General features: G+C 53.3%; 1 protein-coding gene and 1 long non-coding RNA gene across 15 annotated transcripts in view; both read right to left on the reverse strand.

Annotated features, from left to right (window-relative positions):
* Positions 1–166, reverse strand: part of LOC104142647 (uncharacterized) — a 120,390-nt gene extending 120,224 nt beyond the window's left edge. Inside the window, exon 1 of the long non-coding RNA XR_011142444.1 lies at positions 131–166. This is a non-coding gene — a long non-coding RNA (uncharacterized lncRNA). The remainder of the gene's footprint in view (positions 1–130) is intronic.
* A 585-nt stretch (positions 167–751) lies between these two features.
* On the reverse strand, positions 752–25,439 carry SEC16B (SEC16 homolog B, endoplasmic reticulum export factor). 14 transcript variants are annotated; one of them, XM_068951998.1, is made up of 27 exons: positions 25,340–25,439; positions 24,647–24,833; positions 24,168–24,461; positions 22,800–22,906; positions 22,066–22,165; positions 21,763–21,877; positions 20,897–21,044; positions 20,335–20,492; positions 19,649–19,710; positions 18,428–18,563; positions 17,585–17,815; positions 16,964–17,061; positions 16,114–16,195; positions 15,745–15,862; positions 15,116–15,227; positions 14,532–14,637; positions 13,647–13,787; positions 10,318–10,431; positions 9,272–9,344; positions 5,940–6,218; positions 4,921–4,988; positions 3,686–3,832; positions 3,157–3,246; positions 2,037–2,154; positions 1,834–1,907; positions 1,177–1,263; positions 752–1,019 (listed from the first exon to the last, which is right to left on the reverse strand). In XM_068951998.1, exons 3-27 carry the CDS (start codon positions 24,386–24,388, stop codon positions 954–956), a joined length of 3,051 nt encoding a protein of 1,016 aa, XP_068808099.1. In that variant the 5' UTR covers positions 24,389–24,461; positions 24,647–24,833; positions 25,340–25,439; the 3' UTR covers positions 752–953. The 14 variants fall into 14 exon arrangements, with proteins under 14 accessions (XP_068808099.1, XP_068808094.1, XP_068808101.1 ...); XM_068951993.1 differs by having other exon boundaries at positions 20,897–21,086; XM_068952000.1 differs by having other exon boundaries at positions 24,647–24,829; positions 25,340–25,405.

Here is a 25,439-nt window from a genome sequence, read left to right on the forward strand (position 1 = left end):
TCGCAGGCGCCCCTCCGCACAGCCCCCCGGCCTTCTCCCGCCGACCAGCAAGCCCCTTGCCCACCACCCCGACACTCGTGCCCCCCCCCCGGGGCAGCCCCCGCCCTCGCAGCCGCTTTCGGTCACCCACACCGCCGGCCCCAACCGTCGCGCCGGGCCGCCCCCCCCCCTCCCTCCGGCACGCGGCTCCGCCGCACGCGCCGCCCCCCACCACACACAACGGCCGCGCGGGGGGCGGGTCCTCATTAGCATGCGCGGCGCGGGGCACGCTGGGTAGCGCCGGCGGCTCGCCCTGAGCTTAGAGGCAGGCGCGCGGCCCAGCGATATATACCAGAGGCGGCGGGAAAAGCGCTGTCCGGGGGAAGCTCACCGCCGAGGCCACGCACCGGGTGCTGCGTCACGCCTGCTCGGCGCCTCGGGGAAGGTCTGAGGGAAGGGCCGCGGCGGCGGCTCCAGCAGGGCCCCGCCCGCGCGGGCGGGTGAGCCACCAGAGAGGGGGGGCGCCGCGGCGGCCGGCCCGGGCAGGAGAAGCCGCGGGCGGCGGCAGGATCGGCGTCTGCCGCCTGTGCACCGTCCCGCCCCGGCGGATGCTCATGGCCCCGCGGTGCTTTGAGACAGACTCACGGCCGGCACTGCTGAGTCCAATGGGTGAGGTGGGGCACCGCCCCACAACCCAATTCAGACTACTCTCCCCCGGACTTTTTTTTTTTTTTTTGTGAAAGGGGGGAAAATAAAAGCACTGTCTCTCTCCTTTCCTGGCCCAACTTGTATTTTTCACCAGAAGGAAGAAAAAGAGAGGTCCGCGCGGGTGAAGGCCCCAGAGGAAGAAACCAAAGGCACCGCGCAAGCTCTGCACTGGCAGAGAGGTGCCTGCCGGTGGCTCTTCCTTCGTGCTGCCCTGCTCCAGCGATGCCAGGCAGCCCCAGCCCCTCCGCGCCGCCGAGGGGAAGGGCTCACCGCAGGTCGGGGTACCGCCGCTGGGACAGCAGCCGGGGCTGGCTGGGCCTGGCAGCAGCGAGCTGGGGAGGACAGAAACAGGCCTGAGCGCCGAGGCGGGGGACGCACCGTCCTCCGTCAGCGAGGCCTCCGCGGGGGCCCGAGGTGCCTCCGCAGCGGGGAGGCCCCATGCAGGACCCCCCCCCCCCCTCCAGCGGTGGCCTGGGAGGATGTGCTCACCTGAGAGACCTGGACAGGGTTGAAGAGGGGGACTGCCCCCACCGGGGGGTGGCGGCCGGGGCCCTGCGGAGGTTTGTGGGAGCCCTCCTGGAACAGCAGATGGAGAGAAACTGAGCAGCCGCCCCCGGTTTCGGAGCACAGGGGGCTCCTGGACTCCCCACACACACTGCTCTGTCCCACACCTTAAGGGCTCTCCACCCAAATAACATCAGCAGGGACATCTCCTGTCCTCCCCTTGATCGGGCAGAGGGAAGCGAACCCGGGACCAGGCACCTTGGCATGGATCCTCTGAGGGATAAAAAGCAGCAAACAGCGATCAAGGTGCTTTTTCCCCCAAGGTTAGGCTGTGCGGATATTTTCGTGTCTGTTAACACCGTTAAGTTCACAATAAGGCACAAATAAGGCAATAGGGTGGTCGCTCTCCTCTACCCGCTGCCTATATTCATGAATTTTGTACAAACACAGCAACGTTAAGACCTTTGTCCCATTGGCAGATTTGGATAGAATAAGCATACAGGTTTGAAGGCATCGTGGAGACAAAGGAGCATCACTGCTTAGGACTTTGCTCTAAGAAAAGAGGGCAAAAAAAGGCATAGACAGCCCAAACCAGACACACGTGCACACACACACACAAATAAACCACCCTCCTCTCCTCACCTGATCTCCAGCCTCAGGAACAGCTGCCAGTTCCCAGCTGTCCATGCCCCACGAGCCTTTCATTTCAGTAGACACTGGGGTGACAACAAAGATATCGGCATCATGCTTCATTCCTTCTGGCGCGCGCAACCCTTAAACTACAAAGGAGCAGCTTCTAAAAGGCCAAGTGTGAATAGGAGAGAGGCAGACTTTGCCACATTTACCTGGGTTTCTGGAGGAAGAGCTGGGAGCAGTAGGAGATGGGCCCTCAGGAGGCTCAGCTGAAGGGCTTGTCCCAGCCACTGGAAGAGGAGAAGCAGGGGGGGATGGCGAAGATCGTTCCTGAGGAGGGAACCGCATCCACTGGTTTAGAGCAAAAGGGCCATGCATGGTGGAAAGGGAATGGCTCCACAGTGGAGAACAGTGAAGTATCTATTTTGGGGCAGCCACAGTCTGTCTCAATCCTGCTGACGATCCCTGTCCGAGGTAACAAGAGCTGCACACGCCCAAGCTCAGGGTATATATAGCACAGCTGGTCAGGGCAAGCCATCCCACAGCTACAGCCACATTGCAAACTTAAAATACTTGAGGAGCTCAAAAGTAGGTAGGAGGCTGGATATCAAGCCTGTTGTCCTAATGCGGCACAAAGGGCCACCTGGTCTAGCTGTAGCCCTCAATTCCTTGTCTCCTGCTGTTATGGAAAGAACGTTCCAGAATCTCCTGCTATGGGACCATAGGTCATTCTGAATGACAAGACGACTGTCTCGGTAGAGATTGCGCCAGGACCTTCTTGCCTCCAGACCAACAGCCCTGGTCGCAGAGAGATGGAGTGCGCATATCTGCATGTCCCAAAGAGGACATGGCCAGGATGGGGGGGGGGGGGTAATTGCATGCAGCTGCTCCCCCATCTCTGCTGCGTTTCCAATTAAAGAAGTTATTCTTCACTTAACTCCTAAAAACTACTGGAGCATTGCCATTTGCTGCTAACAGCTGCTGCTTTCCACTTCAGTGGAGGGCAAGCGATCCCTGCAGAGTTTGCCGAACACTTTGAGAACCTTCCAGATCAAAGATGCTTTATAAATATACAATTATTATTAATAAAGAATTCACTTCCAGGCTAAAAGGGCTCCCAGTCCACCTGTCAATTCATCCCTGCGCAGAGCCGCACAGAGCAGGCATGCTACAGAAGTGAAAATCTGTCCAATGGGCACAGCTGAGTCATGTGTGTAAGGAGAAGGGAGGGAAGAAATAGCAGGTGAAGGCAGAGTTGCAGTACTCATTTTCTTAGGTGTCCTCTAGGGTGTCACCCTGGGACGGGATAGCCTTCACTAGTTGTCTTGTTACCTGAGATCCCAGCATGTCGGACTTGGCTTTGGAAGAGGCTTCCTTGGGGAGCTTTGACCGAAACCAGCCAAACCATCTGAATCCCGAGCTCTGGGAAATACAGGTTTTCACAGTCAAACGGAAAGCAGTAGAAAATCAGTGATAAATTAAAGATACCACAGCCCACGAGGGCCTGGCACCCAGCCTCGCTCCTGCCTCCTGAGCCCCAGGCAGGATGGAGAGGAGAGCAAGCACCCTCCCGCACTGCTGGGCTCAGAGCAAGGACAGGGGATCTCGTTGATCGTTCCCTGCACCACCAAGGAAAGGGCACCCAGAGCAGGGAAGCAGTGCAGCAGGGGCCAGGAGGAGTCCCACTAAGCCAAGCACAACCACAGCACCTCGGGAGCTGGCACACCATTTTGCATGGGGCACAGCTAGACAACGGCAGTCAGGGACAACATCCGGTGGTTACAGGGGGCAGGCCCGGGACAGAGGAGGATTCGGGACAAGCTAGGAGCACTAGTCTTTATATCAACTGCAGAGTTCTCACCTTAACTTCATCTGGCTTCTCCTCCTCTGTCGATGACTGCTCTTCAGTGACATCCTCGGCCACACTTTCCAAGGAAGGCTGAGTGTCATCTTCCAGGGAGATGGAAGAGCTCTCCGAGACTGTTCGGGCTCTTGCATTCAACTCATGCTGGTGTCAGAGATAAGAGCTATAACTATCATGAAGAAGCAGACAAGGAAACCAGGCAGATGGGGATTTACAAGCAACGGTGAGGAGTCATCCAGAGAGGCCGTGGCAGTCAAGCTAACACAGGCCAGTTCCCTTCAGGACCTGAGCTCTCTGGAAAGGCTTAAGCCCAGTTTCTTTCCTGCCAGACTTCTCTTGTAGGTCCTGTTCTCTCCTGTAGACCTGCATCAAGCAGATCTACAACCAGGAGAGTAGGGCCATCATAAAGCTAGTTACGATGCCTCAACATTCATGGAGCATCTGCAGTGAGCATCATTAGAGTGGCCCAGGGACTCCTCCAATTCAGGCTCAATGGATAACATCCCTAGGGAACTATTATATCCAGATGCAGCAGACAGGGAAGGGTTAGCACAGAGGCTGGCTGGGCCAGTCTAAGTGTTCACTCAGAGATGTCTGGCCATCAGGGGGATCCTCAGTCCCATTAAAGACATGTGAAAACACAGAAAAATTCTGCTATACAGTTCCAAGGAAATGTAAGTAACACCAGGCTGAGCCTGCCAGCCTCAACTCACCTATGGCCGCAGCAAGAGGGCAGAAACCCGTCCACAACACGGCCCTTTGGAAACAAACTCTCTCTTGAGAGACAATATCAAGAAACAGTTTCCTTTACAGGACGTCTGGAGTCCAGGGGTGCCAGGGTCCAGCATGGAGAATTAGGTGAGGTTAACTATCACAGGTGGGCACAACCAGCACCAACCTGAGGAACCACTCCACTAGGACCCCTTAGCCAGCAGCTGGGCCCCAGTGCATGAGGCTGCAGAGCAGGGACCTGTAGCAGGGTGCAGTGGGCAACCTGGGGCTGGCAGGTGCCCCACTGAGCTGGGAAGAAAGAGGTGGAAGGATCTGAGAGAGCTACCGTATCACATCAGGTCTCCATGAGGGAACAGATGGCATTGTGACATGGGGTTTCATGCAAGTTAAGCACATGGAAGGAGATAAATCAGTGAGTCCTCCAGGTCTGCCCAGGCCACTAAGCAATATGGTCTATCTGACCTCTCTGAGTGAGCCATCTGCATCCTTCTCCATCTCACCTGCTCTCCTGCAGTGGTCTGCTGAACCCCACGGGGCAGCAGGGGGCCTTGGGACTCCCTGGCATCTCCTAAGGAGCAGAAAGAAGAGCACAGTCAGGATTCACAGCTGCGATTCAAACTTTCCCACAGGTAAGAATTTTTGCATCTACTGGAAGTATTTATAATGTTGCCATCATTGCAGAATCCAGGCAGCAACTCAGCTGGCTTCTCTGCTGCACGATGCTTCAGCTTGCATTAGAGGCCAGATCAATTTAGGCACATGCTGACATGCTCTGCGGGAAGCTGGATGTACGGCCAGAAACCACTCCAGTTCCCAGGAACAGCCAGACCAGCAATCCGCTGCTTTTCCATAATGAGACCAAAGTCACTAAACACCAGGAGACACTTCTTTCCTCTATTCCTTATACTTGGCAGCAAGAAGGGAGTAAGCCAGAAGGTTGCACCGGTATCTCTCAGACTAAAAACTGGTTTGTGCTGTTGAATTTGAAGCTCCTCTTCCCATCTAGCAGGGAAGCAGTGCAGCCACCAGGCAACCTTAGAGTTTGCTATCCCTTGCTGCTTTAGGCAAGATCTTGTAAAAATTAAGAATCAACTTTCCAGGGTGGCTAATCCTGGTGGGAAGTGTTTGTGTACAGAAGGCATCTGGATAAACATGATTCCAAGTTTGAGACACTGCTGGAGTGCTTTTTTTCAGGGAAACAAGGCACTGAGGTGAAGTCAGCGCCAGTAGAGAGTGTTGTTCAAAATGATGCATACGCCTCAGGAGACCAGATATGCAAGGACTCCTCACAGATAGTCACAGACACTTCCCCAGGGGAGATCCCACGCAATTGTTATGAACTGGGTACAGGCTCTTCTGTAAATAAAAAAGTGTTTTTCAGACCTATCTCCAGCTCATTTACTCCTATGAATGCAAAAGAAGCCCAAAGCGTAGCGCAACATCTACCTAGCCCTACCCTTATAGGAACACTCCAGGCAGGCTGATTTGAACCGAATATGCACTTTGCCAGCATGCTTACCTGGCGGCCAGATCACCTGCAGAGAACGGTCATAGCAAACTCCGCCTGCAAAGACAGTTGTCCCCGGGCTGAGTGCTGCTGTCTGGTGCTCCGGCTGGACACCAAGCGGCAGCGACGTTATGACCTGATTAGATGCTGCTGCTGGAGAAGGTGCCAAGGGTTGGTGAGACCAGTCCTCCCGGGAGCTTGTTCCCTGCAGTGACAGGGGGGTGCCCTGCTGGTGCCACTGGTCGTGCTGGTAGCCCTTGCTCTGGGTAAACTCATGGCCAAATTCTTCATCTGGAAAACATACCTCAGGAATTTACTCCAGTATTTACAATTTCATTGCAGTGTTGCATAGAATTCTCTTTTTCCATTATACATCAATAGGAGGTTGTGAGAGATGGTGAGGAGAAATCCCAGTGGAACATGCGTGGGTAAGGAACGAGGTAGGGCACAGCGTAATAGCGAGGATCTTTTAGATGCTTCAAGGAAGGTGGGTTGTGAAAGATGGGGAAAAATCTCTCGGGAACATGCCTGAGGTTGCAAACAAGAACTCAGAATGGGAGTGTTATAGAAGCAAAGAGACCAAAAAGAGAAAGTAACATGTGCCTAGCAGTTCAAAGGATCCCAGGGCCTCCAGCTTTTTCTTTCACTCCTACCCCCTGCCCTGTGCAGCAAACAAAATTCTGATTCTGAGGTGCATCTGTTAAGCTCTAGCGTTCGTTCCTGCTCCACAGGAACGCACACTGTTGAATTTCTTACTTTAGGCGGATTTGTTCCTTTTTTTTGTTTGAAAGGCAGGTTGAGTAAGTGGCAAGAGTTTATTTTATTTAGCAGATGCAGTTGTTGCTCTATCTGGCATTAGACACAATGCAGCACACTGCTGCCTGTCCCAGGGAGGGAGGCACCAAGGTGTGTGTTCTGGTTCCTATTGACTGCTTGTTCCAGCTCTGGGGTTGGCCTTCAAGACAGAAACATGCTCTGCACAGATAAGTTTCAATCCTGCTGCCAACAGAAGCCGTCAGCCAGGATCCAGACCTTGCAGGTCTAAGTTGGCCTGGGGATAGACGGTGGGGCCTTTTGAACAGGATGCTACAAATACCTTAGCTTTGCCTGCTAGCATCACTTCTATCCTGATGAGGGTTAGCTTCAGCTGCGGCTTTCATCTGTAAAGCACTCCCATAAAGTCTTGGGGATGTCTTTGCAGCGTCAGTGAGATTCTGCAAGGACGAAGATGGACAGAGCTGCCTGACTCCTGGAGCTGCTGCCACTTGTCTCCACCCTGCCTGACAAGTTCATCCAGTAAGCACATACAGATGCTGGGGAAAGCCAGGGAGAAAACCTATTGCTTGAAGGACTGTGAGGATGGAGAGGGACATTCCCATGACTGCATTGGTCCCATCTTGGTCATCAGCAGGACCCTTTTCAGGTTCCCCACTGACCTCCCCAGACTGAATTTGTAAGAGAGTGGTCAGCCCTGGAGCAGGGCCACTAGGGGTTAATCCCAGGGGTCCAAGCAAAGTTGATTCAGGTTTTGTCTTTCTGAGATGGATGAACTCAGCCTCAAGCCAGTTTTCCCTGCACGCAAGTCTCAGATGAGAGATTAAAAGTCAACACCCAGTGTGGCTGGTGACTCTGAACAGCCTTCTCAATGTATGAAAGCACCATTCAAGGAAAGCAGGTGAGCTGCTGGTAAATGAGTACACCTGGAGCAATCCTGGCCTAAGAAGCATTTCCATCACACACGTGATTTTTTTCAGACAAGAAGGATAACTGTAGTTTCAGTGCTCAGCCCTGACAGCAGCAGAAGGCAATCAGGATTGATGATATTTTTTACTGCCTGGGAGAGCTCCTTGAAGAGGAATTGGGCAGCATTAGAGAAAGCTGATAGGAAGAAATGGCTTGGAGAAGTTTGTCATGTTTTATCCTTTCTGCATCAGCCTTCATTCTCCACCCATCAGCACTGCCATCCCTACCTCCACTTCTCCACTGCACAGCTCCAGAAAACTGGGTATGAGCAGGCAGCAAGGAGCAGAAGGCTGTGCCAGGGCCAGCCTACTGGCAAAGGAGGCTATTAAGCAATGCTGATGAGTCACAGGGTCCTTGATTTCTCCTCTACAGGACTGCCCAATTCATTTGTCGTCCAGATAGGAACTGAAAGCTCTCCGCAGCCTCTAACTTGAAGCCATCCAAGGATGCCTGCCTCTTTCATCTGGAGGTCTCACCTGAAGACTACGGAAAGGATGTGATCTTCCAGCCCAGTGCTAGAAGGGGCTCTCAGGGTCTCAGAGAGGCAGAGCAAAGAGATGAATAGGGTGTGGGGGGGGAGTGCTGGGGCTTAATCAATATGCATGCTGAAATCTGGCATGCAGAAGGACAAGCTCTTTCCTGAATCTTTCACTCTGTGAGCAAGTATAAAATCCTGTTAGTTCAGCTCCAATTTGTGTCCTCAGAGGACCGTCTAGGGATGAGGCTGTCTCCTCTGAGGCTCTCTGGAGCTGGAGGCTTGGCGAGGAGACATGAGCTTTGCCCAGCTGGCTGCCTGCCAGACCAGCACTGTGACCCCCCCCTTTCTTCCATGGCGCCCACAGAGACTCCTGAAACTGCATTAATTAGGCCCAATTATTCCAGCAGACTTTGTTCCTCCATGGAGAGAGAAAGAGCCCAACTGGACTGAGCATCCCCTGCTACCTTCTGCACGTCCTGGCTGATCGCCCTTGTATTCACCAGGCTTCCAGGACACACGGGTTTTGCAGAGGAGAAAAGAGGAAGGAGAACCAGCCAATTCCCTGTCACTGAGCTCCCCCCACCAAGCAAGACTGGGTTTCTCTAGCTTTGTTTGCTTCCCCTTTGCCCAGCAAAAGGAAGCAAATGAGTGATATCAGCTTTTCTTAGGGGAACGGGAGGTGAGGGGAGTCTCTAGAGCCAAGTTTTTGAGAAGAAAGGATGTGCAGGCTGTGCGAGAGCTTGCTAGAAGGCTTCCTGGCACAGCCCTGGGTCTTCCCAGCTGCCCTGGGAGAGGACACTGGGGTCAGTGTGCAGCCTGTCCCTGGCAGACCCCCTCACTGGAGGAACACTTCCCAGCAGGAATCATACCACGCGTGTTGATTCTCATGCTTTGGGGAGACGTAAGGGGCAGAGCACAGCTGCTGAGAAACACCAGCTGGCTCTGAAAAGCTGATCACAGGCACCGAGGCTTGGGATTGACCTCTCTCAGCTGGTTGGCAATATAACTGCACATGGTGTGTGGGTGTGTGTGCGTGCGTGTGTGTGTGTGCGTGCGTGTGTGTGTGCGTGCGTGTGGAGAAGCCCCTTACGAGAACATATGATGCACTGCTTCACTTCTTTACCTGCGGCTGATCCACTGGCCCTGGAAAGCTCTGGTTCACCTGATGCCAGCTCAGGAGGGAGCTCTTCTTCCATCTGCAAGGAGTCAGAAGACAAAGGTGACAAAACAGAAGGAAAACTGGACAGCACAGGAAGGCAAGAGAGACTAAGGCAACTGCAAAGCCAGTGTAAAGGAGAGCTGCATGCTGGCAAGCTCTGCCAGCATGCCAGTGGACTCCTCTACTGGCTGTAGGAACCCAAGTAACAGGGGGAGTCCCCACATCAGCACCAGCTCCTCACCCCCTGCCGAGCACAGAGTGAGCAAGCGGCAGGCTGTCTGGGATCCTCGGGACAGACCCCACAGGATGGATCAGGCTCCTCAAAACCAAGAGGAGCACGAGAAGCACAGAGCTGCAGGTCCCACTGGCACCAGCGCAGTTACAGCTCATTCACAGCAAGACAAACAAGACTGCAGTGTGACCACTGCTGTGCTGAGAGCAGGCAGAACAGGAAGCCAGAGAGACAAAGAAAGAGGGCAAAACCAAAAGCAGGCATGCAACGTGAATGAAACGTGTCAATTTGAGGGCCAGATCAGTTCCCTAGCACAGGTAAAGAAACAAAGCACATGTCTACAAGGCAATGCCCTGGCCACGTCCCCTACAACATCCTTACACCAAGTGATCTCCATTTGCCGACTGGTCCCTCTTACTGCTTTCCTCAAGTCAAGACAGGGAGAGGAGATTTTCACCCCACGCAAAGCTCTGTAGCCCTCACTGCTCATTCCCAAGGACATTACAGCCTTCTCCCTGCTCCCACTGAAACTGCAGGCCCCTTGACAGAGACCACATCCCTGAGCTGCAGTGTCCTGCTCATGAACCAAGGGGAAAAGCAGCTCTGAAGAGCCCAGGTGAAAAATATGGCCTTTGAACTTTGATACCTCTCCTCTCATTTAGGACAGAGGAGGAAGATATCCCTGCAAAACAAAACAGAGACCAGCCCTATTACAGCTCCCCAGCCCATAGCAGCTGGAGTACAGAGCAGGCAGTGACCCTTCTCCGCTCATCCTTACCTCCCATTCCCGACACTGAGCCCGGAGCTGTACGAGCCAGTCAGGCTCCAGGGTCTGATCCTGATCCGGCATCTCCAGCAGCAGTGGGTCGGAGAGCTTCAGCCGCTCAGCTAGCTGAAGGAGAGGCAGGCAGGAAACGAGGGTCTTAACTCACTTAATATCTCTGCTCCGGAGTTCAACACTCAGCAATCAGTGCACAGCCAGGAACACAGGCCACAGGCAAAATAGCACAAGAGCCGCACTTCCTTGTAATACAGATAAAGGACTAACACTCACTTTTTATGCAAGACTTCTTATCTCTCCTGCATGACCGCTGAGAAATGCTAACCACAGAACAGGCCTCCCCATCCTCTGTGCTGTAGAGAGAGCCTCCCACCAGGGGATCTCAGAGGACTGCTCTGCCAAAGTACCATTATCTTCTTTATATCAGCTAGTCAGGAAACTTATGAACTTCTTATACTCCAAGCAAGTTAAATGAGTGCTGTTATTCCCACTTGACAGCTAGCCAGCCCAAAGCTGGCTATGATCAATATGACACCTCATGAAGAGCTCTAAAACTAGCTTAGACTCCTAGGTCAGTGCATCAGTCCTGCACCTGCCTCACAAAGGACAGAGGCTGATGGGTTTTTGGCTAGGGGCTGGAGCTCAGGCTGGAGTCCTCAAGCCCTCTTTCTTTGCCTGGTTTTCAGCATGAAAGACAGGGGCTGCACCCAAGCTGCTCACTAGCCCCCAGGGCCACCCTGCCTTTTAGCACAGTGATGCTACCCAACACGGCTGAGCTACGTTGCCGCGGCTGAACCACTCCGGGAAAAGAGATACCTGCCAGCCCGGCCAAGAGAAAGGGCCCCTTCATGCTACCCCAGCAGCCTTTGCTCAAGCCTTTAAAATAAGCATTATCATCATTAGTGACAGAAAATAACAGAAGAGTGGGAGGGACCTTTTAAGATTACCTGATCCATCTGCCTACTCAAAAAATATCACATATGCCCACACCAGCCCTTACAGTTGTTTGTCTAATCGGTACTTACAAATCTCCATGGATAAGATTTCACAGCCTCCCAGGGCTGTCCTGATGCTTAGTGTCCTTAGAGCTAGAGAGTTTTTCTTAATATCTAAGTGAAATCTTTGCTGCAGATTAAGCTTTTTGGTGCCTCAGTAGCTGTGGGGAACGGTCAGGCGACAACCCCTTTCAAAAGAGCCTTCTACATGTTGAAGACTTATCATATCCCCCCCCTCCCCCAGCTCCTTCCTCCCCTAGGATATCTTTCATGGAGCAAATAACCCCAAGGCCTTCAGAGGTCATTCTTTCCTCAATCTCATCATTCTTGCTCCTTTCTTCTGCGCTTTTTCCAATTTAGCACTGTCTCAGAGTGCAACATCCCAAATGGGGCACAGTGCCCTAGTCAAGACCCCGCAAGGCCCAAACACAGGGGGTTATCACCTCCTTGTCTCACACACACTACTCTCCCTCTTTGAGCCCAGAATAACTTTTTTTTTTTTAAAATAGCATCCTGTTATGTTGCTGCTTTATATTGCTTCCACGTTCCACTATCTCCCCTAGGTCCTTCTCTGCGGTACTGCCTCTGTGCGTTTAATTTCTCCTGCAAGAGAAGGGTCTGCATCCTCAACTGCAGCCATCTAAAAGACATGGGGCTCAATCTACAGTAAACTGAGAGGAAGAAGCACTCTTGGTGCAATCCATCCCATCTGTCTTAAGGTGGGAGGAATGGCTCCCTGGAAAGCCATTGCCCTCAAGTCACTGCAGCAACAGTCTGGCCAAATTGCTTAGACTAGGGCCCAGTTTTATGACAGTGGGCATGAGGGGAGATGACTAACCCAAAACACATGGTTGATATCAGCCCACCTCTTGGGATTTGCCACATTGGACATTTCTTCTTATTTAAATTGTTTAAAAGCTGATTGTCTAAAACTGCCTAAAACGCAATCCACCACCTCCAGGGGGTTACAGCGAGACAAGACCAGCATGACCAGTCCTCAAGTCACGACAGGAGCCAGCTGACATGAGTAGACAGCACTTCTCCTGGAGCAATCGAGCCAGGTGCCAGGAGGCTACACTACTCCGATCTGATGGACTCTGTCAGATCTCTTTGGAAACGCACATGTGTTCATTCTAAATCAATGGCAGGAAAGAGGAAATTATAAGCATGATTACTCCTAAATGGAGGGAATGTTTAATCCAAAAGCTAATATGCACTTTGATCCAATATTAATGAACCAACACCTGGTTGTATATCATCCCCAGCTTCAGAAGAGGGGAAGTCTTAATCAGACACTAATGTGTATCATAATTTGTAACACAGTCTAAAACATCAAAGACAAGAGTGTCTATCAATGCACTAGTTTTTCAGATGAAAGTGTTTTCTCCCAGGAGAGGCATTATCCCCAGCAGAACTGCAGATCTGAGAGGCTGTTAGAGTAAATAGGTTTCTACAAAGGAGCAAGGGGGGGGCTGCAAGCACAGCACAGCATTACATAACGCCGAGTTTCAGGCCAGACCATCGGGCATTTTTTGCAGCCCGTTCCAGGCAAGCGTCTCCGCAGCGTTCCTCCTTCCTCCCTGCTTCTCCATTCCAGGGCACCACCGGCCGGCGCAGCTTCTGCTCTGTTGCCAGCAGCAGCTGGCTTTGAACAGCCTCGGCACTGCCCAGCTCCAGGAGAGGACAGAAATCAATGCCAATGCTAAAAATCTGGGACACACTCTTACTCATTGTCTCCCTGAGAGAGCACCCTGGCAGACCAATGCCATCCTGGGATGAGGTACTGGGGAGGAAGTGTCAAGCAACTTCTTATAGTTTTAGCTTCTTAAACCTGTGCCATAAGTTCAGAAAAAAATTCAGGAAAAAAAATCCTTTTCTTCCAGACACTTCTTGCCTTTTTGACCAGCAGCATAATTCCCCTCTTTTCTACCACAAAAGGCTGATGTATTGGAACTAGCTATCGCTGCTTTTCTCCGCAGCCCTGTGGAGGCCAGCACAGCTCTCGCTCAGGCAGATGCTGCCCCGACAGAGCTGCTGTGCACAGATCTTGGAGGTTTTGGCTTCACCTGGTTGTATACGCGTCAGCCAGCAAACCTTTGGTACTGCTTTCCAGAGCTGAACTGAGCACCTCCACCCATGGAAAACTGAAAAAACCTCCCATTAGAAGGTCACAAATCGGTACCACCCCACCAAGGTTGCGTACAAGCCTCTCTAGCAGCCCGTGGGTGAAATCCTAGCCTCAGCAGGTCCCTGACAGTGCCCCAGCCAGGGCCAGGGAAACCCATAGGATATCTCTCGTGGGGCTACAGGGCAGCACAACACCAGACTCACCTCCATCACTTGTCTGGCCAGCACAGGGTGGCTGGTCAGCCCCTGGCCCAGGAGCATGGCAGCAATCTTCTCGCAGTAATGCAAGGCCTGGGCTGGCAGCCCATAGTCTGCCAGGCGAGAGGCATAGATCAGCTTGTACACCTCGGGGAAGGAAAGAAAAAGGGCCATAGGGTGGGAAGTCAAGCAAGGAGAGGTCCATTCCCTCATGTCACAGCACGAGGAGTACAGCTTGCAAGCCCCATGGGCAGCTCACCCATTAAGCTCTCTTAGGACCAAGCAGCAGCAGGTCACCTTAGTGAAACTACACCTCAGGTCACAGGTCCTACCTCCAAGAGGTCACTGGTGCTTTGGGACACCCCCACCACCACCTCATCCCTGGACAGCCTCGTCTCGCTCCCCTCGGTGCCAGGCCCGAGCTGTGCAAGCAGATCAGTGGCAGGGGAGGACTCCAGCCACAACTTTCAATTATCTACCCAATTTGTGCAGTGCCCAAGGCAGTGGCAGCTGGGTGCTTATTTACAATATGAAAAGCCTATCTATTACCCAGGACTATTACAGAACAGGAGGAGAGCTAGACCCAGGCTAACACAGATCAAACACAGATGGCACCAAGCCCTGCAAGCTGCCTCGGCTCAGTCTCCCATGAGCTGTGCCAAGAAGAGGATTTGAAAGCCCTAGCTCGGAGAAACCCACGCTGAGCCCAGTGGGCAGAGCAGCTCTTGCATCAGAACAAGGGAAGAAGCCTCAAAAGGCATCAGAGAACAGCCCCAGTCCAGCTGGAGCACCTGCAACTCAGCTTTAGGGAGCCTGGAGGGATGCATTTGATGGGGATTTTTTAAGGCAGGTCTGAGCTGCTGTTGGCCATGCTTGCGAGTCTCCGCTAACCTGGAAAGAGAGAAGGAAGGCTTTGGGCTGTTGTAGGTGCTGGCAGTACTCAAAGATTTCCATGCGCTGGATAACCTCCGTCCTGGCAAACTGGGCAAATGCCTGACTGTGAAGGAGAAGGAAGAGGGCAGTTCAGGGAGCGGAGCAGAGGTTTCCCTCTGAGACAGCCTGACGCGTGGGTCCGCTGCTCCTCTGCGCTGCCAACCTGGAGCAAGCTGGAGAGGTCCAGAGCAAAACTCAGGTCAAGAGCAGTACAATCCCATGATTTTACTTGCCAGAATTTTACTTTCCCCTTGCCAGAGGGGAAACGTGACATCTCCGTGAGGCCAGAGCATGAATGAGCACCAGCAGAAAGTAAAGAACCTGCAGTATCCCTGCACTTCTTGGAATTCAAAACATTAGTGGGTAGAGAGATATTTCCTTCCTCACATAAGATTTTTGTTTGGGAGAGACGGACTTTTTGGAAGGTGCCAGCCCATTTTGCAGAACAATTTGAGATCTTAGGGATAGGGAGAACGCAGGAGACAACATGGAAAAAACAGCTGGAAACACCCACAGGGCACTGCCTGTCTGTGTTTACTCACCAGTGACTGCTGCCCAGCAAAGCCATGCGGTCTGCTTTCTCTCCAAAGTAACTGAAAGGAATATCTGCCATCAGGTAGCAGAAATGAGCTGCTTCTGTTAATCCCCTGCCAGCTGCATGGGGAAGGAAAGAAGAAAAAAGAAAGGCTAGTCCTGAGAGACAGACTTCCATGTAGCCAGTGTTGCTTTGAAGGCAACCAAGCTTACATGAAAAAAATCCAAAAAACCCAGCCTAACCAAATAGTCCCTTTTCTTCTCTGCCCATTCAGACCTCGAAACCTCCCCTTCTCCCTTTGTTGTTGTTGTTGTTCTTTTTTTGTCATTGCTGTTTTCTGTGCTTAAAGGGGGCTGGTTCACTGTTGGAACCAGGGCAGCTCTACCAGGGTACATCTCCAGTTTCACTTCTCTGGGATGGCTTCATCAGCCTGAAACCCACTGAGGGTCTCTACTACTAGTGCTAAAACTGGCACCCAGAGCAAGCCTCAATCCCCACAGTCACATGTGCCACCTGTGCCACTCCAGGTGTCACCAGGAGAGCAGCTAATGGATGACGTCCTCTCCTCTGGAAAGGAGCACACAGAAGCAGCTGCAGCAGGCTGTGAGTCAGCCTCCAAATGAGGCCTCGGCTCACCCAAAGTGTCTCCCATGGTGATGATGGCACGGTGGTTCAGCTCTGCATCTCCAACCTTGTTGGACAGCATCACAGCCAGGTGGGGCCTCCAGTCTCCCCACTTGGCATCCCCACAGCACTGGGAGGGAAACAAGAAGGGAGACAAAGAGGAGCTGAGCCCAACAGCGTGGGCTGCCTGGTCTGCATTAAAAGGGCCTCCATGCCACACAGTTCTCCACAACATCCTTCTCATGGGGTTTTCTTGCACCATGTGACACAGGTTTCACAGCATGAAAGTATAACAGCATTGCAGCAGGAGGATAGGAGCGTGTCCCACCCAGTCGCGACCCAGAGGGCACTGCTGAGGGATTGAGGCTCTCACTCACATACCTGTGCTGCTTGGGGAACCCTTCCCGACATGAGTTGGAACAGGGTTTGCAGTGGGTCATTGATGGCCAGTGTGTTGATGAACCTGCAAGGAGGCAGCAGAGAGATGGTCCCTGTGTCGAGATCCCAGCGCGAGAGCCCAAACCCACGTTCACCATCAGTGCGGTTGAGTCGGTCTCAGAAATGCCCAGCAATGCAGTCTCTCGAGGGCTTCAACTCACTACTGAAGGCAAGGCAGAACGGAAAGCAAACCCCACAAGGCTGGTGACCTCCAGAGCAGGTAAGTTTCAAGGATAATGCTAGATAATACCTCCTTAAAAGGATACTCATTTGCAAAACAGAATTTCTGCTCAACTCTCCCAGAGAGGATCGATTCAATTCAGACTAAATATATTCAGTCCAGCAAAAAAAATGGTCGCATGGGCAATTCACTGGGAATCATCTTTCCAGCCAAGGTGCTGTGCTCCAGCCCGGGCCAGGCTGGCTCCTGGCTAAGCAGGCTGGACCCCTGCCCCACCTGCTAGCTTTGCTGATCCTGCTGATCTCTGCAGCTAGAGTGAAGCAGAGGTTTTGGAGCAAATCCACCCCACTCCAGGGAATGGCTTTCCTTTCGCTTCCTTTCCTCCCGCCTGGCAGGAAGCCCAAAAGATTCAGGCCCATCCATCCAGATGGATGATCCCTCCTGCTCTGGCCAGGAGGAAAAACACCACCAGACTGGAAGGATCTGACAGAAATTAGTGCCCTTTTTGCAGCGCATCAGGGCCAAGGGCACCCAAGAGGATATGTGCTCAGCAACAGCAGTCACAGAGAGGGTTCCCAGGCATCACACCTTGCTTTCATCTCTCCAGCTTACCCAGTGAGCACCCAGCTGTAGGTCCGAGGGTCCATCTTGCTGGAGAGGAAGAGGGCATGGCCCCACAGCTGGTTTCTCATGGCCCAGTCCAGAGCTTCCTGCAGCCAATATGGGGAGGGAAAGGCATTTGTACTAACTTCACTCCCCTGCCCTCCTCCACTGCAAGGGGAACATCTGTGCACCCAGCTTAGACTGGTTCTGTAGCCTATTTCTGCTGGACTTTCCCTTTCTAAGGAGGGTTTCCCTGAGGCATCTTTAGCTCCCCATGTGGCTGGGCCATGTGAAGAATGAACTGATTCTTTCTGGGATCTCTGCTTCTTCCCTTTGCAGGCTTGGGACTTGCAGAGGAGCCCTGGTGGCTACCATGGGTTTACCCAAATCCCTCAAAAACAACAACAAAAACAAAAAGGCCACCACAACTGCATCTGATCTTCACTTCGGTCCCCATCCCAATTCCCAAAAGTGAGAAACTTGCGATAAATCCTGTTGTACAAACATACCATAAAGGGTTGATCCCACAAACACACAAGGCACTTAACTTCCCTTCCTTTTAAAACCTTGCTAAAGGGGCCACAGGGACTTGGAGTCATCCCTATCTTGTAGGTCCCACTCGCCACTTACTTTCTTTCTGCCATAGTAGAGGAGTTTGGTGAACTTCTCCACTGTCTGTGCCAATGTTTCCACAATGGGAGGAACCTCCCCCGTAAGGAGATCCACTGTCCTCGGCCCATGTGCCTGCCATTCATCGTCTGACAAGTTGATCAGATTAGCCACAGGGTTTTGCCTCTTGTACTTCTCCAGGCGCCTGCAGTCTTGCATCAAAAGCTCAGCTGTGTCTGAGCCCACCATGGACTGCAACAGGGAAGGGGAGGAACGAAGCACATGGAGGCTGCCCTTTGAGCAATAACCGACAGCACTTCTAGTCCAACACTCGGCCTCAGGTGATGACATCTGCCATTAGGACAGCCCCCATCCGCTCCTGCTCAAACTGCTCCTGGGCAGGGAGATCACGAGCTCTTATCCTTGTCCTAACAAGTCTCCCCAGCAGGACTAGCCTCAGTCACCAGCATGCAGCATTTGAGGGCAAAGGAGTCAGCACCACCCAGACTGAAGATATTATCCACTCGCTTCTGACAAGTGGTTACAGATTAGATCGGGTAGGTTTCATTGGATTAAGAGATTAATCTCCTTTTAGGCATAAGTACTGGCTCCGAAATGAAGGTGGCACCAATCCCTTTCAGAGCTGCTATTCCACCGGGATGTTGGTATCTCACAAGGATGAAAAGCAACATTTTTCTTTAAAAGCTCTGGGCAGTACCAGAGTGGTTGATAGCACTGTGGGAATGGGATACATTTAAAAAACACTCCCCCAAAATAGCAGCTGGCTCAAGAGGCATAGAAGTTGCACATAGCTGACCTGACTCCAAAGATTAAAAGGGTCAGCTCCTTCCACTGAGCACCTACCCCATTCTGCCGGCAGAGGAGGACCAGGAGTTTCCAGAGAAGGGCTGAATCTCTGCCTCTCTGTGTTGAGAGATCACAGCTTGTGGCTATCTTGTGCTGGCAAAATGTCATCACATCCACCTTGTGCAGATCTTCCCTGCAGCAGTAAAGAAAGGGATCAAAAGAAACCCAAGCAAATACAGGCTTGGACACCCTTAAGAATCCAAGAGTTCCCAGGTTTGCTGACAAGGACCCCAAAGAGTCAGAGAAAAGATGGAGGAGGGAAGATCCTCAAAGACCACATGGACATGTGGTCAGTGTATGTCAGTGACCACATACTACATTGATCACATCCAATTCAAAAATGCTTAACAAGGCTGGACGTTATTATGACTTTCTGCAGCTATCCATGTTTCAAGGATGTAGAAGGCACGTCAAATCCTTTCTCTGTCCTCCTGACAATATTTTCATCCATCCATCTGCGAAGAACCTCAGTTTTGTTTAGCAGCAGAGCTATTTACAGTGCAGGGAGAATGACATGTCTGTGACCACATAAGCCCTTCTGGTCTGAAGCAGAAACCTGTAAGCTGTGTGCAGACTGGGCACAACTGCTCTGCACCTTGCAATAAGAAGTTAGCCAACTGGAAAGAAAGGTTGGCTGTGGGACAAAAGGAAGAGTAGCAGGCAGAAAGGGAGCGGGGAGCGAAATAGTGATCTTGACTCAATCACACCAACACAGTATCTGGACTCTAACGTTCGCAAAGTTCCCTTTGGCAGAACTGCTAACCTCCAGCTCCTCAGATTTCTGCCCAGCTTCTGGGCTTGTTCAGATCTTTTGCTGAGTGCAGTTTTCCTTCTTCTATATACTACTTTTCTTTCTCTCTGCTTTGGTTATGAGTGACCACAAGTCACTCATATGGTTTACTGGGATAACCAGTATATTGTAGTGGTATAACTAGTATAATATTCTTCACATACCCCACAAAAATAAAGATAAAAAACCCTCTACACTCCAAAACAAGCCATACCTCAGGAAAGGAGGCAGGCTCCTGATATGAACCCATGTCTAGCCTTTGCACACATCCTTATCTCCCAAAACTACAGGGACTCCAAAAGAGGAATCTGAGGTCCGTCCTGGGCTCCTCTCTTGGCCCTCCTCAGTCAGCTGCCCCAGACCACAGCCCAGGTAGCACCTGCACTCCAGAGAGGGAACAAATCGTGGGTCCCATGGGGGAGTTGTACCTGGCCAGAGGCCCTGGGAAGGCTTGCAGCTCCTCCTGCTCTTTTGTGTCACGAAGGATCACCTAAAAAGCAAGAACAAACTCAGCAGCTGGACTCCTTCAGCAATTAGGCTAGGGCCTGGCTGAACTGGCAGAAAGTTACAGTGCCTTGGCAAAGGGTTTAATGGCACTAGTGAAACCTTTCTCCATGCCATCTTAAAGTAACCACAGAGCATAGGCACTAAAACACCACAAAAACTCCAGTGATATGGTCCAAGAAAGAAATGCGTCTTGAGATGGCATCTGCCTCCTTGGGGAGGCAGAATAGGATAGAGGCAAATGCTGCGGCTGACTTTTGCCTGCTCTGGATATGGATACGGCCTGTGTATCTGAGCACTTCAGAAAGGTGAGCAGATTTGTCCTTCAGTGAGGTACAGACCAGCATTCATCTTCACTTCAAGGGGTTTGGTGTGAACACATTACAGGCAACACCTGAGGATCGCAGAGTTGTAGGAGTGGGGCACAGGGTATGTGACGGCTGAAAGCAATGGCCAGGGGGGACTGGTACGACACAGACTGGAGAAGCCACAAGGGCTGGAGGGGAGATGGTAGTGGGAGATAGGAAGGTAGTTAGGGAAGTTGTTTGGGCAACAAATGACGCATGCATCCCCTGAGGCAGAAGGGTCCATTTCAGTGGCTGTGGTGTACCTCCAAGCTGTGCAGCTCCACATGGGCTGGCTGCCCCTCCCCAGGGAAGTGGGGGCACGCCAGCACCAGCTGCCCTCCAGCTCCAAAGCACACCGGCACGTGCGGCAACGGGAACTTCTGGGGTGCCACCGGGGCTGGGGTGGATGCTGAAGCCCTCCCTGCATGACAGAGGAACAGGGCACAGTGAGTCCTCTTACCCTGGCCCCACACCACCTCTGCTGCAGACAACATGACTCAGGTCTCAGCCTGCCCTGCGCCTACACAGCCCTCCACTGCCTGGGACTGTCCATGCAAGGACAGTCTCTAAAGCAGATGGCAGATGCATGGCACCTCCTTGCACCCAGCAGACCAGGTAGAGCCACCCAACCGTGCACCAGGTCCTCGATCATGCCTTGCACCCACACACCCTTCTCAAAGAAAGGGTGCCTGCCCTCCGAGACCCATAAGCTAGAATGGCTGCAGCTGGCTGAGTGGTGGGATAGTAAATCTCAGGGCCAGGAGATACTGGCCATTTACTCGGGCCCCCATTAATGCTTTGGGCCAGGGCCCCATCTCATCTCGCCTGCTTGCACCGGGCTCCAAGCTGCCGCAGGCGTAGGGTCATAGCAGTCGGTGCTGTCGCAGATGTACTGGCTGAGCTCGTAGCTGCTGGAGCTGAGCCCCGACTCACGGTACTGCAGGAGCAGGCTGGGCTCACCGGAGGCGGGAGGCTGTGGGGAAAGGGGAGCCACAGGAGGCACGGGGACAAAGGGCTCGCACGAGGAGGAAGGGAGAAAATGTTTCATTTCAGGGAAACAGGCCCAAAAGGTCCATCTGCCCTTACCTAGTGAGGCAGCTGCCCAGCAGGACCTGAACAGCATACACCACAGCACAGCACCGCACCAGCTATCCCCATCTGAACCGTTCGAGCATCTCAGGCTCATCACAGTACATATCCTGGTCATACGAATGGGTCTTAAAACAATTAGCCGCAGACCCAACCCAATAGCTTTCCTAGCTCTAATGCAAGCTCCCCAACATAGCCTGCACATAGGAATTACCGAAAGCATTGCCTAAGAGCAAAACCACCCAGAGAGCAGCTCTGATTTGATCTCTGGATCAAGTGTGAATGAGGAGGACATTGTCACACAGCAGCCATTTTCCCTTCCTTTGGATAGAGGTGACAAGGTGGCAAGGAGGACATGGCATGGGGAAGAGAAAAGCAGCAGATGTCACTTGACAGGGAGAAAAGCAACCCACCAAGCCAGGCTTTCTGCCCACTGCTCGGCACTGTGCAGGAGATGCAGCCAGATGTCTGGGGGAACGACAGCCTCACAGATGGAGATTTTATAAATACTAATAACCCACGATAAGAATTCCCAGGGCATTAGGAAGCCCCTGGGAGGACCCGGCGTGCCCTCCTCCATGCCCTGCCCCAGGCGAGGTTACCTTGCGAGCCTGGCTGATGCCCTCCCCGGCAGAGCCACCGAAGGAGTCTTCCCCTGCCCGCTCCCGCCAGGAGCCCGAGCAGTGGCTCTCCTCGAATGAGTCACCAGGCTCCGACCTGCCGAAGGGAAGAAAAGGAAGGAGCTGACCAAGGTCTTGGGACCAGCCGCAGACTACACTGTGGCGCTTCCCCACGTCTCCCGGCTGCTCGCCCACTTTATCACAGCAGACAGCGGAGCCATGGTGACCGGAGAGACCACAAAGCTGCCCGCCAGGTGACCCAGCCCTCCCGCTGCAGCCCCTTACCTGTCCTGCCCTGGGGACGGAGCTACCAGGTTGGGATGGTAACCCCGGTAGTAGTGTCGGTCCTGGTAACGGGTACCATAAGGCTCTCCCTGTCTCAAATCTACAGAGAGAATCAAGATTTAGTGTTGCTCCTCCCGAGCAACATGCCATAATGAAGTTACAGAAGAGCAATAAGTCAAACGATTTGCCACGCACACCCCATTTACTTCCAAATTAGCCTGGCGAGTTAGAGAGGTATGAAAGCCTTGTACATGTTGGCAGACACAGCACAGATATCCTTTTCTCTTTCTTCCCGTTTTCCTTAGTCCAGAAGCTCCATAAACATGGTGAAAATTAGACCCCAGTAGCTCTGATCACACAGCGAGATCAGCATGATCAAGTTCAGCCTGCAAGCAGGAATGGCCCAGTCTTTTAGCCAGGCAGACGAAGATTAAATGTTCCCTGGAGTGCATCTAGTTCCTGCTTACAGCTCCAAACGGATACTCAAGGCAGGGCTGCACCATGAGAACGGCAACCATGGCCAGGGGGCATGGGGAGGAGAAAGCCCTTGAGATGGTTGGTAGCAAGACCTTATACTGCAACAGGTAGAATAACATGTCCCAGGGAAAGCAACCACCATCTCTTGTCCTGGAAGCAGCAAGTTGGCATGACACGGCTATGCACATCCTGCTAACAGCTTGACCCAGCCAGCCTGGGCAGACACCTCCATTCCCTGACCACAGGGGTGGCCCTACCTCTGTCATCCTGCCAGGCCACAGGCTGCCCCTGGTAGCTCCAATAAGCATAGTCGTCTCCATAGCTGGGGGCTGCATAGTTCCAGTGGGGGTCTTCATATCCTTGCCTGAAACACAATATACATAGCTGAGAAAAAAACTGCACCAGAGTCATATTCATGATGGGCATCACGGGACCAGCAGAGATAGCCAGCACAAAGGCCCAGCCCAGATCCTCCAAGGGCCACAGTTCACATCCGCTCAGCACCCAGGTGAAGGTCCCTGGGGCAAGGGATGAGGCCTGGGAGCACGTCCGGGCTTAGATTTGCACCCTGGACAGGGACTGTTGAAGGCAGAAGGGGTAACGGAAATAGGACGCAGGGTCAGGAGCAAATCCAGCATCACACAGGGAGGAGAGGGAGAAGAGGTGGGAGATTTGGATGCGTTCCCTTCCCTGTCACTGAGAAAGAGTTGTGCTCTGCAGTTTCAGAAGCCGTCCAATTTCAGATGCCGGGAAACTCTGCTCAATCACCTCAGGTATTGAGTTGTTAGAGATGAGTTTTCACGGACGCTTTAGGAGAGGCCTCCAAAAGGCACCTTTCCTGCCAACCTCTGAAGCTGCTGCATCTCCTGCAAGCCTCAGCACCCGTCTCTTCCTGTGCTGGAGCCCTGCCAGAGCATAAGCCCAATACACATGCACCTTAACCCTTCACAATTTACACAGTAATTCAGTTAGTCCTGCGTAATACCTAGCCGCCTTGGCCAAGCATTTCACAACCTCAGCAGAAAACCTTGCGTTATCCGTGCAGTTCTCCTTACAACTCTCAGAGGGCAATAACTCAGGCAAATCAACCCAGATTTGCTGGAGTATTCGAAGCTTTTTCTCCTCACTGAGACAGCGCCTCGGTCCCACATTTTATCCTTCCGTCCTCTGCTGTTTCAGCAGCTGAGCTGCTGAGGTTGCAAGCTCCCTTTTATTCCTATATTATCATTTATATTTTTATTGTTCACCTTGCACTTGAAGAACTCTAATCAAACTTTCAAGAAAAAGACACCTTGGGACAGAGCTGGAGCCTGCAGAGCAGCTACTGCCGAAGTCACAACTGTAAAGAAGAAATCAGAGCGGCGACTGTTCGGCAGCCTCCAACGCGGGAGCCAACACCTCCCCGCTCGAGCGGCTGAACAACGATCAGGCGTTGCCTTCCTGAGTCTGCAGCCAGCCGCGCTCAGCGCCGCCGTGGCTGCTCGCTGCTGTCCCTAGGCAGGTAGCACAGATCGGCGTCCTCGGTCCAACGCGGTGAGAGCGGCGACACGGCCACATCTCACCGTAAGGTCACAAGGAAGACCGGAGGTCAAGGCGAGCCTTGGCCAGCGTTGCGCGGATCTTACCTAGAGTACGGCCTGCTGGAGTAACTGCTTTCGTAGTACTCGGCCCTGGAAGCAGGTCTGCGCCTGTCCCTCCGCGGGTGGCGGTGCTCATCCCAGGCATCCGGCCCCCCTCGCAGAGCTTGTCGCTGGGGGGGAGGCGCGTGGCCCCGGCTCTGGCCCTCCGTCCGGGCTGCGCGCCTCTGCCGGGGCTGGAGGGACCACGGCGGCGCCCGGACATCCATCGCAGACTTGCCCGGGAGATCCTCTGCGCCTGGGGGCTGTTGGCTTCTGTAACTCCAGGACAGCGTTAACGCCCTGCGAACAACCAGACGAACCACAGCGCATGGGAGCGGCGACTTTCCCCGAAAGCCCCCCCTTTAAGACGACTATCGCCGTCTCCTCACTTTTGTGAGCCTGCTGGAAATTCATCCGCTGCCCTTTGGTTCCCGAATGCCCAGACCGGAGCAAGGAAAAGCATTTCCCGATTTGCCTGAGCGAACCTGAAACTCTTCCCGAAGCAGGTGACGTTTTAAGGCGTCAGGACACAGCGGTCCGTCGCAGAGAGCAAAAGAGGGCTAGCTTCGCTTGCCAGTGAAAGCGATCTTCTAAACACCAGCCAACCAACGGCTGGCTGCGGGCTCAGGAAGACGGCCTCGCCGCGCACCGCTGCTTCAGCTCGCTGCCTTCCTAAGCGGGCGACAAATCGGTTTTACTTCTGCTACACGCCAGGGAAACTATCAAGTTTTGTGTTTGCCAGAGGAAGAGAGATTGGGCAGCTAGGAGCGGCGCGAAGAGAGCCATTCTCCGAGAAGGGGCAGGAGGAGGGAGAAACGGAGCGGAGCCCACGCAAGCGGCGAGCCTGCTGGGTGAGGAAGAAGCACGAGGGGTTTTTTTGCTACTTTCCAGCTACAGCAAAACTAAAACCGCCTGCTTTCGGTGGCATCGCCCAGAAGAGGGAACCCAAAGAAGAGCCCGGGGCGATCCCAGCGCCCCGCGCTGCCGGGGCCGGTTTCTTTTTAACCCACTTCGCCCCTTCCGCGCTCAAAGCGACGCGTGCACGCGTGTCCCCGCGGTGTTTCGGGGCCGAGGGCCAGTTCTCGGCGGCGGGATCGGGGTCTCCGCCCTCGCACCCACCAGGCCGGCCCCACCGACGGCCACCCGCGATTTCAGGAGCCCCGCGGCGCCAGTCCTACCGGCGAGCCCCCTCCGCGGCCGCACACCCGCTCGGGAGAGGTCCCCCGCCGGCCGCTCCGGCGGCCAAAGTCCGCCTGCCACGGGGGCCGCGGCGCGCCG

Source organism: Struthio camelus, chromosome 8 (genome assembly GCF_040807025.1).
Source record: "Struthio camelus isolate bStrCam1 chromosome 8, bStrCam1.hap1, whole genome shotgun sequence".
NCBI classification, from domain to species: Eukaryota; Metazoa; Chordata; class Aves; order Struthioniformes; family Struthionidae; genus Struthio; species Struthio camelus.

What these genes read in the sequence shown, in the direction of transcription:
- SEC16B (XM_068951993.1), bottom strand. Translation starts at nt 24,388, where the DNA reads ATGGATGTCCGGGCGCCGCCGTGGTCCCTCCAGCCCCGGCAGAGGCGC. An exon ending in TTCCCAGGGCCTCTGGCCAG is followed by an intron (nt 18,564 to 19,648) that starts GTACAACTCCCC and finishes TTACTGCTGCAG; the next exon opens with GGAAGATCTGCACAAGGTGG. An exon ending in CTCTTCCTCCAGAAACCCAG is followed by an intron (nt 1,908 to 2,036) that starts GTAAATGTGGCA and finishes TTGTCACCCCAG; the next exon opens with TGTCTACTGAAATGAAAGGC.